The 16,453-nt window shown below is 46.4% G+C and overlaps 2 protein-coding genes across 2 annotated transcripts; one reads left to right on the plus strand and one right to left on the minus strand.

Moving 5' to 3' along the window:
• Positions 1-459: 459 nt before the first annotated feature.
• Positions 460-5,177, minus strand: LOC140384462 (uncharacterized). Its single transcript, XM_072466181.1, has 2 exons — positions 5,061-5,177; positions 460-1,752 (listed from the first exon to the last, which is right to left on the minus strand). Exon 2 carries the CDS (start codon positions 1,511-1,513, stop codon positions 770-772), a length of 744 nt encoding a protein of 247 aa, XP_072322282.1. The 5' UTR covers positions 1,514-1,752; positions 5,061-5,177; the 3' UTR covers positions 460-769.
• On the plus strand, positions 3,998-5,905 carry LOC140384460 (ras association domain-containing protein 10-like). Its single transcript, XM_072466180.1, has one exon. It carries the CDS (start codon positions 4,389-4,391, stop codon positions 5,709-5,711), a length of 1,323 nt encoding a protein of 440 aa, XP_072322281.1. The 5' UTR covers positions 3,998-4,388; the 3' UTR covers positions 5,712-5,905.
• The last annotated feature ends 10,548 nt before the right edge of the window (positions 5,906-16,453 follow it).

Here is a 16,453-nt window from a genome sequence, read left to right on the forward strand (position 1 = left end):
TCAGTCCCTTTAGGTGCACGAACACTTGGGCCCTCTTAACCGGCCCATTTAGGCCTCTCACATTCCACGTGATCAGCCGGATTGGGGGGTTACCTACCCCCCCTCCCCCCGCCGACTAGCCATCTCTTATCTTAGGCCAGTCCCGTGCTCGCGCCTCCCGCACCCTCCAGTCCCCCAGGCGGGGGACCCCCGCCCCGACCACCTCTTCCATTTTCAGTTCCCCTTCGGACAGTGCAGCAGCAACCCCTAAACTCCCCCCCCCCCTCTATCCCCGCATCTAGCTCTTTTGCTCCCCCCACATTACTTCCGTGAGTCAGCTGACTTCTGCTGACCCCGGCTTCCCCGGCCTTCCCGTTGATCTCCCCCATGTGGGAGTCTCTCCTCCTTACCTTCCTCCATCCTCCCTCCCTTTTTTGGCACGGGAAAAAGCCCCGCTTTCCTGAGCCAGCTCCGCCCCCTATGGCGCAGCTCCTGTTGCGGCCATTATCCCAGTTCCCTCATCCCCGAGTCTCACCTCCCTCCAGCACCGACGCCCACATTCCCCATCATCATCATCTTGTCTGCAGAAAAGAAAAAAGGAAATTTTAACCAGGACTCTACCCACATCCCCATCCATCATCCCACCCGTGCAATATTCTTTACCCATATTTACAACCCCCTGTACAACCACATCTCCTCAGTTCGAGTCCAGTTTTTCCATCTGAATAAAGGTCCAAGCCTCTTCTGGCGTTTCAAAATAATGGTGTCAGTCCTGATAAGTAACCCACAGTCACGCAGGCTGCACCATGCCGAACCTGACTCTTTTTTTATGCAGCAACGCCTTGGCCCGGTTGAAGCCAGCTCTCCTCTTTGCCACCTCCATGCTCCAATCCTGGTATACTCGGATCATCGCGTTCTCCCATCTACTGCTCCGCACCTTCTTGGCCCATCTCAGCACACTTTCTTTGTCCGCGAAGCAGTGGAACCTTGCCACTATCGCCCTTGGAGGCTCATCTGCCTTGGGTCTCCTCGCCAGGACCCGATGAGCTCCTTCCAGCTCCAGGGGGGTCGGAGAGGCCTCCGCACCCATCAGCGAATGGAGCATCGTGCTCACGTACGCCCCGGCATCAGCTCCCTCCACTCCTTCGGGAAGACCCAGAATCCGGAGGTTGTTCCTTCTTGACCTGTTCTCCAGGATCTCAATTCTCTCGGTCCACCTCCTGTGCACCGCCTTGTGCGCCTCCATTTTTACTGCCAGGCCCAGGATCTCGTCCTCGTTGGTATTCACTTTCTCATTCACCACACGAAGCTCCACCGCCTGGGTCTTCTGGGTCTCCTTCAGCCCCTCGATCGCCAACAGCATCGGCGCCAGCACCTCCTTTTTCAGCACCTCCACACATCGCTTGAGGAACTCCTGCTGGTCTGGCCCCCACACTGCTCGCTCTCCGCTCTCCGCCGTCTTGTTTTTTTCACCCCATTTTGGTCTCTGCTCCAGGGCCTCTTTCCTCGTCGCTCCACCGCTGATCTCTGCCATAAATTGTGAGGGGGGACCTCACTGCACCTTCCCACACGGGATTGAATCAAAACAGCTCCGTTGGGGCTCCTCTAGAGAGCCCAAAAGTCCGTAGTCGTGGGAGCTGCCGAAACGCGCGGCTTAGCTCCGAATCGCCGCAACCGGAAGTGTACCGCAGTCTTAATTGGCATAAGAACCACTTGAGGAAGAAGATGAGCAGAGCTTGTTTGATACAGTGAGTTGTTGTGATCTGTAATGCGCTGCCAGAAAAAACAATAGAAACAGCTTCATTAGTATCTTTCAAAAGGGAACTGGATAGATATTTGAAAAATTAAAGCATTTGCAGTGACGTGGGAAATGGGGAGTGGGATAATTGGATAGCCCTTTGAAAGAATTGGCACAGGTATGAGGAATTGAATGGCCTTTGACCCTGCTGTCAGATTCTGAGATTCTATAATGAGGATGGAATGGTTAAAGGATTGGAATATTTAATGAGGGCAGGGGTGTTGCCAATTTTCCTGTGAATCATATGAGCAGTGTTGTGTGTTTGTCAGCAAATGATAATACACGGAGGAGGGGGGGGGGGGGCATTTACCCCCTGGAGCTTGTTCCACTATTAAATTATCATAGAATCACGACTGTGCAGAAGGAGGCCATTCGGCCCACCAAGTGTGCACTGACCCTCCAACCCAGGCCCACTCTCCCACTCTATCCCCATAACCCCATCTAACCTTTTGGACATTAAGGGACAATTTAGCTTGGCCAATCCACCCAACCTACACATCTTTGGACTATGGGCGGAAACCCACGCAGACACAGGGAGAACGTGTAGCCTCCAGTCAAGGCCGGAATTGAACCAGGGTCCCTGGAGCTATGAGGCAGCAGTGCTAACCACTGTGCCACCTATTAGATCATGTCTGACCATCTTAATTCGACTTGGCTCCATATTCTTTAATCCCCTTGCCAAACACAAATCTATGAATATTAGTTCTGAACATTTCCATTGAATCCCCTCAAGCTCTCCAACCAGAACAACAACTTGCAATTATATAGCTCCTTTGATATCCAAAGGTGCTTCACAGACAACATAAAAAAATACAATTTTTTGGGAGAGTTACAGAACTGAAAATTCTTTGTAAAGAGTGTCCCCACCCCCCGGTGTATTACCCATTTGCCCAATGCCCAAATTACCCATTACCCAAATTGACAATGTCCCTTTAAATAGGGCCCAGTCAATTTATGCCTTTCCTTTTCAAAAAAAAAGTTGCATCATCCTTTAGCAGAATAATGGAGCACATTCTGCTTTCAAAGACTGGTACAATGTAGTGTTCTGTTCCCCATCACCCCCTCCCCACTCTACAAACCCACCTCCATCCACACATCCTGCCTCTGTTGTGACTTGAGGTGAAAGCTGCTTTAGAATAACAAGGGGGATCTAAAACGCAACTGAGACGCATTGAGAGGAGATCTCTTAAAACAGATTAAACAATGTCAGTGATGGATTGAGATGGGGCGCTGCGGAGATGGTCTCCAGTGAGAGACGCCCGCTTGAAGAACTGATTGACGGAGTCCATTATTACACTGAATGGGTCGCCATTAAAAAGCGTCGATCAATTCAAACATCTTGAACGCATATATTGATGAATAAACGATTAAAAAGCAATCTGATTAAACACTCGAGGCGTGTCATGGATTGATGGCCCTTGTTCCTACTAAGTGATGACGGATAATGATTCAGATTCTTGTTGAGCAAACTTTTTAAAAATGTCACGCTTGAGGGCTTCGGCAAGAGATTGATTTGGATAGTTTAAGGAGGGGGCTTCTCGATAAGAGATCCCGAGCCGATACTTGCTTCAAGCGGAATTCCTATTGAACAAAACGCGTGAGGAGGGGAAAATGAGCAACTTGTAGATGCCAGCCTTGGTACCGGGCTGTTGAAGCGGGCTTTTTGATGTTAACATTCAGGAGCTGTTCGACTTTACAGAAGACATCTTGAATTGGCGCGGATACATTAATGGCCTCGTGCCGCGAGTGAAGGCGTCTGTCTGCTTGTGGTGGGAGAGAGAGAGAGAGACTGCTCAATCTATTCTGGTGCAGAGGAAGTAAAGAGGGTGTGAAGGAGTTTTTTTTAAAAAGAAAGAAATGGGAGATTTGCAATTTGTACTTGTGGCCAGCTAATTTATTAATAATCTGACTGTATTCTGTCAAAGAAACATTGGGATTGGGGGACATTGGGGGGGGGGGGGGGGTTGAGGGATGATGAGTCTGATGGTGAAATGTGGGGAACAAGAATCTGGATCCCAAAGCAAAAGACATGTACAATAAAGCACAACCAGGGGAGTGAGGGAAGTGACAGGAATAAATGGGAGATAGTTTGAGAGAGAAAATCAGACTGCAGAGGGCGACCTTGTCCTGAATGTGTGTGTGTGTTCCACACAGCCTCCCAGCTCTGTCCAACTCTCCTCCTGCACTGTTATTAGTTTAAGGATTTCATTTCTCGCGTGTTGCTGGTTTTCTGGAGAGCGGGGTTATCAAGACTCTGGCAATTTGTTATAAAGTAAAAGGAGAAAAAAAAGAAAGTCCAGGCAGGCTGTTCTTCCAGAAAAGCTGAGTGAGTGGAGATGTCCGAAACACTGGAAGAGGGAGAGAGAGGGAGAAGGGGGCGTGTGATATGATGTGGATAAGTTTGCAAGCTAGTTATTGTCAGGGATCTGTCACACGGTGAGAGGGAGTAGGAGCAGTCAGGTTTCAGCATCGCCTGGGAGAGAGGGAGAAGGTGCTGAGGGAGAGAGCTCCACTTGGACACTTGCTGGAGTGAGTGAGGGAGGGTGTGAAGTGAGCTGCCTGCTTTCTGGAGGAAAGGGGAATATCCCCCCCTCTCTGGCCCAGTCCTGGGATGGACGCGGAAGACTGCAAGCTGAGCGTGTGGTTCTGCCAGGAGGAGAAAGTTATCTCGGGGCTGTCCAGGCGGACCACTTGCGCCGATGTGATTCTAGCCCTGCTGGAGGAGAGCCGGCTGGATGGAGGGCGCAGCAAATTCCTGTCGGGGCCCCCGGACTCCTACTGCCTGGTGGAGAAGTGGAGGGGCTTCGAGAGGACCCTGCCCAACAAGACCAAGATCCTGCGACTGTGGGGCGCCTGGGGGGAGGAGCGGGAGAAAGTCACCTTCGTGCTGGTCAAGAGCCAGGCGTCGCTGCCCAACAACGGCCCCAGGAGCGCCGAGGCCAAGGTGGTGCTGAGCAAGGAGAGCCCCTGCAGCCTGCGGGGCACGGCCAGGGTCACCCTGGCACTGCCCCACGACAAGCAGCGGCGGGTGGTCCGCAAAGCCTTCAGGAAACTGGCCAAGATGAACCGCTCCAAGCGGCAGGAGGAGAGCTGCGGTGGCAAGGATGGCCCCTGTGTGGAGAGGATGGAGACCCTGGTCCACCTGGTCCTGTCTCAGGACCACACCATCCGGCAGCAGGTGCAGAGGATCCGGGAGCTGGACCGGGAGATCGACAGGTACGAGGCCAAGATCCACTTGGATCGGATGAAGAGGCACGGGGTTAACTACGTGCAGGACACTTACCTGGTGGACAGCGAGCCCCAGGACCTGGGTTTCCAGCTGGAGGAGTACAGCAGGAATTGCGAGGAGCTGCTGCGCCTGCAGGAGGAGCTGGCCCTCCAGGAAGAACACATGGAGCTGGTCACTCTGGAGATCCAAGAGGAACTCAACCAGAGGTGGATGAAGAGACGCCAAGGGGAGCTGGAGAGTGGGGAGAGGCAGCCCCCTCAGCTCCCCGGGGCAGCCAGCAGAGCTGAGGAGGAGGAGGATGGAGACGAGGAGGAGGAGGAGACCCTGCTGGAACAGGAGAGGCTGCGAACCCAACTCAGCGCCAGCCTCTACATCGGGCTGAGGTTAAGCACCGACTTGGAGGTCACCAAGAACGACCTGGCTTGCACCCAACGGTTGTGCGAACAGAAACGCGGCGAGCTGGACAATCTGCTGGAGAGAGTGAATGTGGAGGAGGGGCGGAGGGTGGAGGAAGAGGTGAGAAGGACTGGTCCCCAGGTCAGTGACCCCGAGCCCAGACCCTCCCCGGACAGCAGCGGTGCTTGGGTTGAACCGAGGGGTCTGTCCACACTCTGTCATGTTACTGACGAGGACTCTGACACTGGCCTCAGTTCCATGAACAGTCAGGACTCTGACACCATCCCAGTCTCCGAGTCTCTGGTATAGCGGTTTCACTTCAAGACACATTAAACAACCGAGCCGCAAACTCTCTCAGGGAACCAGCCAATGAAGAATACGATTTATTAAAAGAAAATTGGTTTATACAACTTTCAAGATGGGAGGTTATATTACAAATGATATTTCCCTTCCCTTAATGATGGAACAAACTGCAATAAAATAACCCTTTTCCTTTGCAAACATTTGCGGCTTGTTTGACCAGCTGTTGTTATGGAGAAGTATGTCCTATTTGTCTCTGGTTATCTATCGTCTTCGCCACAAGTTGGCACTAATAAGTCTTAAATTCTGAGTTCCCTTCGCAGCTTTGAAATTATTTCCATTCTTCCTATGTGAAGACGTTTATAAAATGCTGAATTCTATCTGTCACACTACTGTTGGGTTCAGGGTGGCTTTTCAATTCCTGCTGCCTGAGGGTACATCAGTTTAAGTGCGCCAGTTTGTTTTGCTGAAGGGGTGAGAGTGTATACACAGAGTGGGAGCAGATCCTGACTCCCTCTCCACCCCATGGACTGCAAATTCAAAGGCGATTATCTCAACAGCCAAAGGTTTGCAATCCCCAAACCTGCCTCGCTCATTGGATAAATCTGTATTACAGAAAGGGCATAGTAGAGGCAAGCAGGCTGGGACAATTTTCTCGATAACAGACCTGATGGAGATTGTGATCATTACAATAGGGTTGATATATGTTTGCCATTGAGGCGAAACCAAAAGTATAGGGAGCGATCAGTAGAAAATAGTCAGAAATAAATCCAATTGGGAATTCGAGAGAAACTACTTTACCCAGAGAATAGTGGGAATGTGGAACTCGCTACCACAGGGAATAACATAGATATATTTAAGTGGAAATTAGATAAACACATGAGGGAGAATGAAATAGAATGCTTTGATGGCATGAGATTAAGAGGAGGAGGCTCATGTGGAATACAAGGACCACCATGGGCCAGATGGACGGTTTCTCTGCTGTGCATTTGATGTCCTCCCGGTTATCAATTCCACAAGTGTCTGACTCCACTTGTTGTGGGTGAACCTGGATACGTAGAATAGATACAGTTAATTCGATGATGATTAAACATTGCCTTCTCTGTGTTATTTGTGAATGCTTCTCTAATTATACCTCTTCTATGGTTTATTGAGAATTGGAAATAGATTAACCTCTGTACTGCTGTGTATGATTAGAAAACGATTGCATCTCCCTCTTGACTCAGCTCACAGTTGCGTGCTGAGCTCCACTTTAGTGTGTGCACTGGGATGAGGGTCACATCTGGTGTTTTATTTGTATTAGTTTCTAGGGAGTAGAAAACAAGGCAATGGGACGAGGTCACACCTGACACCGGAGAGCATTTGGGCACCAGCAGTTTCACTGCCTTCAAACAGAAGTTGGCTGAGGCTGTTGCTGTCTTCTGGATCTTCTTGTTAATGTGAGCTTTCAATTAATTAATGAATTAGCAAAGGCCAAGCAAATTATCTTGGCAACTCCTGCACTCCGCTTCACTAACCTCGTTCAAGAATTGAGGCGAAGAGTGCAAGCAGCTGTTGGAAATGTAAATTAAACGGGACGGGTTGGTAACGGGAGGACACGTGTTGAAGATAATTGGAAAAAGAAGCAGAGGGGTGATTTTGGAGAATTTTCCTTTACTCCGTGAGTTGTTGTGATCTGGAAAGTGCTGCCTGAAAGGGCAATGGAAGCAGATTCAATGATAACATTCAAAATGGAATTGGATAAATGCCTGAAAAGGAATAATTACCTGGGTTTTGAGAAAATAGCAGCGGATAATGGGAATAATTGGATAGCTGTTTTTAAAGAGCTGACACTAACATGATGGGTTGAATGGCCTCCTTTTGCACTGTCAATGGTGTGTTGTACAATCACTGAGCGTGTCTCAAAACTATCAATACTGCAAAACGTACAGCCTATTAAGTTAAAAATTGACATTTAATGAGCACTATTAGCAGAGGTTGGAAGCGGTAAAGTAGGTTCATTTTATCTACTGGAGGGCACCAGGCCATGCATTCCTGTTTAACTGTTTTCAAAGAGACCCTGGGTAACTATTATTGCACATTTGGGGCCCATCTTGAGAATAGTGACATGCTTCTAGGCAACCTCTGTCCTAACCTCTGAAAGATGGTGGCAATTATCAAATGCAAGAACAGCGTCCTCATCAATGCACAACAACAGAGGCATTTGATGACTTCATGACTCATAGCCCTAACCTGTCAGCAATTAACAGTGTGTCTCAAGACAATAGCACTACTGGTGTGGAGAAGTAGAGAAACATGTCTTCTGGGCTGAGTGAAGTTATTGAGGCAGAGCAGAGTGACTTTAACACTCTTCTGGTTGTGCTATACTTTTGGGGGGGGGGGGGGGGGAGAAATCTTGGCTAAACACTCTGATGTAGCACTGAAGAAGGTGCAATCTTTCGGTTAAGATGTCAAACTGAGGAATCTTGCCCCATCTGCTCCTTCAGCTGGATGTAAAACGTCCTGGAGGAGAATTCCTCCTGGTGTCCTAGGCTAATATTTATCCCTCCACCCGTACCACTAAAATCAAAGTGATCCGGCTATTACCACATTGCAGCTGGTGAGAACGTGCTGTGTGCAAATTGGTTGCCTCGGCAGCCCGTTGCTGAAATTACAATAGTGATTGTGCTTGTTGTCTGTAAAGCGCCTTGGGACATTCTGAGATCATGAAAGATGCAATAGAAAAATAGAAGTCTTATTTATAGCTGACTTGGGAGTGCTTGCTATGACCTCCAGTCCATGGCACGTCTGCCCCTTGCTTCAAGCACAACATTTTTTTGAAGATCTAATATTTACAAAACAGGACGTTTAGTGTCTGAAAAATGTGGCATTTGTAATTTGTTAAGGTACAGCAATGAGACTGTGGATGCCACTGGGAGGCTTATTCAATATTTAATTTGTGCAGTAAAGATTGACTGAAGAAAAGACGCTGAGTTTTAAATGCACTGAGTACAGTTTGATATAACAAATATTTAAATTTTATTCATTCTCAGGATGTGGGCTTCACTGGCATGACTGATATTTATTGCCTAATCCTCCAGTTACCCTGACAAGGTGGTGGTGAAGCACGTACCTGAACTGCTAGTAATGGCTTGATATGGCTGAGAGGCTTATAATGCCACTTCAGAGGGCAGCTAAGAGATGGCATGGTTAATGCGGGGATTGAAACCACATATAGGCCCAGAACAGGATGCGGCAGGTTTAAAGGGCACTAATGAACCAATCATTTTTACTGATCTCCGCATTTTATTTACTGATTCAAAAAAAAATGTACTCTAATTCCAGTCATGTTGTGGTTTGAACTCACATCCTCTGATTAAGCCTCAAGATTACTATACCAACACTATAACCACCACTCGACACATGTTTAGCTTTTCGCTGTCCGTCTGTATTAATGATATGGTTGAAGGAATGGAAAGTTGTATATCTAGTTTTGAGGATGACATTGTTAGACGTCATGGCAAATAGTGTGACTTGGAAGAGGAAGTTACAAAGGGGACACAGTGAGTTTACAAAACAGTGCCAGGTGGAGTTCAATGTGGGGCAGTGCGAGGTTATTCACTCTGGATCTGGCACGCTGGCACAGTGATTAGCACTGCTGCCTCACAGCATCAGGGACCCAGGTACAATTCCAGCCTTTGGTGACCGTCTGTGTGGAGTTTGCACTTTTTCCCCATGTCTGCGTGGGTTTCCTCCCGGTGCTCCGGTTTCTTCCCTGAGTCCAACAATGTGCAAGTTAGGTGGATTAGCCATGATAAATTGCCCCTCAAATGTTCAAGGATGTGCAAGTTAGGTGAGGTTATGGGGATGCAGTGGGGATGGGTAGGGGGGTGCTCTTTCAGAGGGCTAGTGTAGACTCAATGGGCTGAATGGCCTCCTGCACTAGAGGAATTGAGTTCTAAGAAAAAACAGAATTTTTGTAAGGGTGAGAGCTGAGGAGCTGTAGATGAGCAAAGTGCTTTAAAGGTGTCAAGATACACGTAAAGCTTTGGAATGATACAAAGGCTCACCAAATGTAATCTACTTGCATTTCAAAAGTGAGGAAGGGAGGGTATAGAGTAAGTTCGGTCTTTGTGGGTATGCAGCGCAGATTCTCTAGAATGATACAAGGACGAAAAAGGTTAAGTTATGAAAACAGAGTTGCATTGACTTGATATTCTCTTAAGTTTGGAAATTTGAGGGGTGATTTAATTGAGGTGTTTAAAATGATTAAGAGATATGATTGGGTATTTCCTTCGATGGAGGAGCCTAGAACGAGGGAAAATAACCTTGGATCTTGCAGCAGCACGGGAATAAAATCAGAGAAGCCGTTCTTCACACACAAGGTAGTGGGAAATCTGTACCATTCTCCCTCAAACAACAGCTGGGGGTCTGTTGAAATTCTCAAGACAGAGGTCAATAGATTTTTCAGGTAATGGTACCAGAGGTAGGTGAGATACCGATCAACTGTAATGGCAGAGGAGGCTCAAGGGGATAAATGGCCTCTTGCCCTGATGTAACTTATTTTCCTGGATTGATAGATCGTGAAAGGGGTTATTGTCGTTATAGTATTGTCTCTGTGTTTCATTTCATATGAAAGCTATGTAATAGTCTCTATAAATCACTCTGTGGAACAGTTTGCCTAAAGCCAGTGGTGGGTTGTGAGATATGGAAGCACTCAAAGTCTTTTTGATGCAGCTTAAGGTGTGCTACAAAACTTTGAGCCATGTCCTGTGGGAAGATTAAAACCTTACGAAGGGTAGCTGATTGCCTAAGAGCAGAGAAGGTTAAGGGGAAATGTAATCGATTTGTTCAAAATTATGAAGGATTTTGATAGAGTAGATTGGGGGAAACATTCCACTGACAGCAACCAGATGATGCAGATTTATCATAATTCGCCAAAGAACCAGGAGAATTTTCATTCATACAGCGAGTATCTGTGATCTAGTACACAGGGAATAAAGATTTTGAGCAGAAAAGTGAAGCTGAGGCCCATGGTCAGCCATGATCCTACTGCATGGTGGAGCAGTCTTAAGGGACCAAATGCCCTACTCCTGCACCCATTATATTCTTGTGAAGGAACAAATACTTTAAAGGGCAATGGGGAAAGGTGCAGGGCTGTACAATCAATTAGATAACACTTTCAAATGAGCCAACACGGGCATGATGAGGACAAATGGCCTTCTTCCAAACTCTTGAGATTCTGTGATTATAAGAGTTCTCCATTGATTGCACCAGCTGAATTAAATCAATCAAGTGAAAGTTGGTAGTAGTTATTGGATCAGCAATCCAAACGTTGAGTTCATGTCCCATTGCAGAATGGTGGATAATTCTGTGGCCTGAAGTGGTTTACAAGGCGGCTCAGGGTTGATCATACCGTCTCCAATTACCAGGATGAGGAAGAATTATTGGCTTGTTCTGATGGAGCCAAGCACCTTCAGGGTGCTCCCAGATACCTCACCTCTGATCTGTGGAGAGTCCTGACGGAAAACAGCTATCATTTTCTGTTTGTTGCCCCATACACATGATCAGAGTCAAATGAAACATTGATTGTTGGTACAGAGGAAGAACTTGCATTTCTATAGCATCTTTCAACTGCTTCAGGATGTTGCCAAGCACTTGGCAGCCAAATAGTTAGCTACAGCTAAGATGGTAGGTAATTTGCACATGACAAGTGCCCACAAATAGCAATGTGGTAAATGACCAGATGATCTGTTTTATTAATGTTGTCTGAGGCGTACACCTCCATACAAGAGGTAAAGCCGCTATAGTCCCAGATGACCATGCTTCCCCCTTTGAGGGGAGAACTGGCTGGTGGTGTTTAACCTGAGGATCACCACACCTCAGGCGAGGGGACAAGGTTGAGAAGGTGGGCCTTCATGAATAACCTGAACCAGTACAGGAATTGAACCCACACTGGGATCACAAACCAGCTGTCTAGCCAACTGAGCTAAACCAGCCCCCCCTCCTGTACAACAACTGTTGAGTTGTTTTGTATGAGTGCCTCATCGCCAAAGAGTGAACTTTGAGGAAGCCATGGAATGCATTTGCTGCTACTCACCCCCCCCACTGCCAACACCTACAATCAGAAAATTTCCACTGGTGCAGTACAGAGTATTTAATTTTATTAGAAGTCATAGACCGTAAAGGTCTTCTTATAGTGGATTGGTGGGGCTAAATTTGTACTGATTTGTTGATTTAAAAGAAAACAGCCCTGCTATCATTTTTAATTATCTAGTCAAAAGGAGCATAGCCCAGTTAAGTGACTGACCAATCTGCATATACTCATAGGCTGATAAGTATGTGTAATAGTTTGTTGGCTATAGCTCAGTTGGTAGCACACTTGTCTCTGAGGCCAAAAGTTGTGGGTTGAAGTCCCACTCCAGAGTCTGGACTATATCCATAGAATCCCTATAGTGCAGAAGGAGGCCATTCAGCCCATTAAGTCTGCAGTGACCTTCCGAAGGAGGTATGCCTAGGCCCACTCCCCATTCTATCCCATTAACCCCATCTAAACCTGCATATTTTTGGACACTTAAGGAGCAATTGCTGATGGTCAATCCACCATGCCTGCACATCTTTAGACTGTGGGAGGAAACCCACTCAGACTCAGGGAGAAAGTGTAAACCCCACACAGACAATCATCCAAGGCCAGAATCAAACCCAGGTCCCTGGCTCTGCGAGGTAGCAGGCTAATTACTGTGCCAACCTAGGACTAACATTTTTGTGCAGTATTGAGGGAGTGCAGCATCTTCAGAGGCACCATGTTTCTGCTGAGCCTACAAACCAAAGCCCAGTCTGTCTGTTCAGGCGAATGGTAAAGATCCCTCAGCACTCTTTGGTTTTCTCAATTCATCGGATCTCATTCCAGTTTGTGGGATCTTACTGTGTGTACATTGACAGCTGTATTGGCCACCTAGATTACAACAGTGGAATGATTCAGTGGAAGTGAAATAAATAAATGAAAGTTTTTCTTGCACATGGGAAGTGAAATTGTTCTTCGATGGTGTGACATTAATTGAAGTTAATGGAAAATGAAGTGGGCTGGACTGTGGGATGGGCTACCTCTGGCCATCACTCACTTTGCTCTACTGTAACAGGTCAATTTCACCCCATCACTCTGTCTCCGCACATATTTATCAGGGAAAATCACACAGCACACCACATCTCCACTCTGGTGGAGATTGATAATCCTATCATTCTAAAATGTTTTTAAATTGCTGGGAGGAGTGGGCGAGGGGGGGGGGGGGCAGTTAAATAGCAAGCAAAGGCATCACAGATCACATAGAGTTGACATTGATGAGTGCTATACATCAAAGCTGCGAGTTGTAAAAGACCCACATCCATCCAATTCACCTTCTGCCATCCTTGAACAATATTGTATCCTATGATCCAATGCTAATGGAGCTGTTGACTAATCTCCGTGATCAATCTCTTCAATGAGTCTACAACAGACCCAGACATGAGGTAAGAAAACCCCCAAGTGGGTGGAGAGCTTTGGGAATTAAAGGAACAAAGTGACACTCACCACATGTCACATGTCAAATTACTCAAGAGTGCGTCACAAAATGTTATTTTCTGAGAGAAATCTCTCCAATTTGCAATTGAAACTGAATCATTACTCTCCGCTTCCCCTGACTCCTGTTCCATAGACTGACTACTTGCTCTCTGAAATATTTCCGCAGGTTAGTTTTGAGCTTACCCTTTCCGCCTAACAGTGCTGTATGGTAGGTTAGTAGGAAGCCTTTCAGCCCCCTCGAGACTGTTCTGCCAATCAGTTAAATACTGGCAAATCGATACTTTAAGCCCATTTACCTGCCTTTCTTCTTTATCCCTTATTGCATTTACCCAACAAAATCTTTTCAATTTTGGTTTTGAGAATTTCAATAGACCACCAGCCACAGCAGCTTTTTTGGGGAAGAGAGATGGACATTTTCCTAGTACTATTGTTTAAAGTCTTGACGGGCGGAAGCAGGAAAGGCTGCATTATTCCCATTCACTCACAGTAAGGCCTTATTGCCCAGACACCCTGTTGCATGGTGAGAGCTACAATGAAGGCTCAACATTGCGATCTAGGTGTCCATGTACATAGATCCTTGAAAGTTGCCACCCAGGTTGATAGGGTTGTGAAGAAGGCCTATGGAGTGTTGGCCTTTATTGGTAGAGGGATTGAGTTCCGGAGTCGGGAGGTCATGTTGCAGCTGTACAGAACTCTGGTACGGCCGCATTTGGAGTATTGCGTACAGTTCTGGTCACCGCATTATAGGAAGGACGTGGAGGCTTTGGAGCGGGTGCAGAGGAGATTTACCAGGATGTTGCCTGATATGGAGGGAAAATCTTATGAGGAAAGGCTGATGGACTTGAGGTTGTTTTCGTTGGAGAGAAGAAGGTTAAGAGGAGACTTAATAGAGGCATACAAAATGATCAGGGGGTTGGATAGGGTGGACAGTGAGAGCCTTCTCCCGCGGATGGAAATGGCTGGCACGAGGGGACATAACTTTAAACTGAGGGGTAATAGATATAGGACAGAGGTCAGAGGTAGGTTCTTTACGCAAAGAGTAGTGAGGCCGTGGAATGCCCTACCTGCTACAGTAGTGAACTCGCCAACATTGAGGGCATTTAAAAGTTTATTGGATAAACATATGGATGATAATGGCATAGTGTAGGTTAGATGGCTTTTGTTTCGGTGCAACATCGTGGGCCGAAGGGCCTGTACTGCGCTGTATTGTTCTATGTTCTATGTTCTATGTTCTATTGCCTGTATGTGGTGAGGACTGGTTTAACATCCACCGCTGGTGCACAGTGGCAGCAGTGCGTACCATCTACTAGATCCACTGCAGCAGCTCACCAACTCTCCTTTAGCACCTTGCCAAACCAGGATCTCTATCACCTAGGAGAACAAGGCCACGGGTGCCTGTGAACATCACCACCTGCAAGTTCCCCTCCACTTCACACACTATTCTGATTTTAAAATACATCGGCATTCCTTTCAGTAGCTGGGTCAAGATCCTGGAACTCCCTCCCTAACTGCACTGAGGGTGTGCTTATAACCAGATGGACAGCAGCAGTTCAAGAAAGCAGCGCACCTTTTTGAGGGCAACTAGGGTTGGACAATAAATGATGGCCTAGGCCAGCGAGACTCACATCCTGAGAACTAATTAAAAGAAGCAGGTTAGAGGAAATAATTATCTTGCTGCCTGCTTAGCTTTGAAACGAGCTGCAGCTCCTTTGACTGTGCTTACATCAACCTGGAGCACTCTTGCACACATCTTCGTCTCACGTTAATGCAAGAGTAACCAACTAGATGTCATTAATAATTGCATTAACAGCAACTTGAATTGACTTATATGCACTGAGGCAAAAATGCAAAGCAGGCAAAAGTCCCCCCCAATATATTAGCATATTCCAGGTTGGTTACTGCAATTTGCAGTGTTTTCAAAAGATGAATGGAAGATTGATTATAAATTGGTGAAAAGAAAGGCACGTCTACAGTTTTTAGGCAATATAAATTTCTTGAATGACTAATCTGTGTAAGTTAAATCTGTAATTTATATAATTAAACCAGAGAAGGCTGTTTTCCAGCCTTTTCATTCAGTAACGGTGTCGAATGCATGTGATGATCAATTAAGTGCAAAGCAGCCTCTATTATTTAAACCCTGTGAACACAGAGTCCCAGTGGAACGTTAGGTCTTCCATTATTAGTAGGGTTGATATTAGCAATGCATCTGTGACAAATCTCATTGTTCTTTAAACATCTAGAATATTGGTTCACTGCCTTTAAACGTTCCAAAGTTGCAGCGATTTGGTTTCACATATATGTGTATAAAAATAACCTACATTTCCAAGGCATCTTTCATGACCTCAGGGTGCCCAAAAATATTTTACAGCTGATGAAGTACTTCTAATGTTTTGAAGTCTGTAAAATAGTCATTTACCACGACTTGCTGTTTTGTGTCCTGAAGCCAAATTTTTATCCAAGTTGACACTGACCCTCCTATTCCATGAGCCTCAGTTTTGTTAACTAGGTTTTTATGTTATACTTTGTCAAATGCTTTCATAAAATCCATATAAACAACATACATTGTACTCCCTCAATAAACCTTCACTGTTACTTCATCAAAAAAATCAATTAGATTAATCAAGCATGATCTACCTCTTGCAAAGCAGCCTGGTCCTCCTGAATTAACTCAAATCTCTCCTGTTTTCACTGAATATTTTTTCTGAAATCTTATGCACCACTAATGTTTTTAAAAAATAAATTTAGTGTACCCAATTCATTTCTTTCCAATTAAGGAGCAATTTAGTGTGGCCAATCCACCTACCCTGCACATCTTTGGGTTGTGGGGGCGAAACCCACACAAACACGGGGAGAATGTGCAAACTCCATATAGACTGTGACCCAGAGCCAGGATCGAACCTGGGACCTCGGCGCGGGGAGGCACCAATGCTAACCACTACATCACCGTGCTGCCCCATGCACCACTAATGGTAAACTAACTGACCTTGATTGTTAGGACTTTCCTTACACCCTATCCTGAATAAGGGAGTCACATTTACCACCCTCCAATCCTCTGGCATCTCCCTGTACATCGGCAAAATTGGAAGATTATGGCAAGACCTTAATCTGGGATGCAGGCCATCTGGGCCAGGTGACTTATCCACTCAAAGTATAGCCAGCCTTTCCAGAAATCTGCTTCTCAATTTTCACTCCATCCATCACCTCTACGATCTCT

This window comes from Scyliorhinus torazame, chromosome 10, assembly GCF_047496885.1.
Source record: "Scyliorhinus torazame isolate Kashiwa2021f chromosome 10, sScyTor2.1, whole genome shotgun sequence".
NCBI classification, from domain to species: Eukaryota; Metazoa; Chordata; class Chondrichthyes; order Carcharhiniformes; family Scyliorhinidae; genus Scyliorhinus; species Scyliorhinus torazame.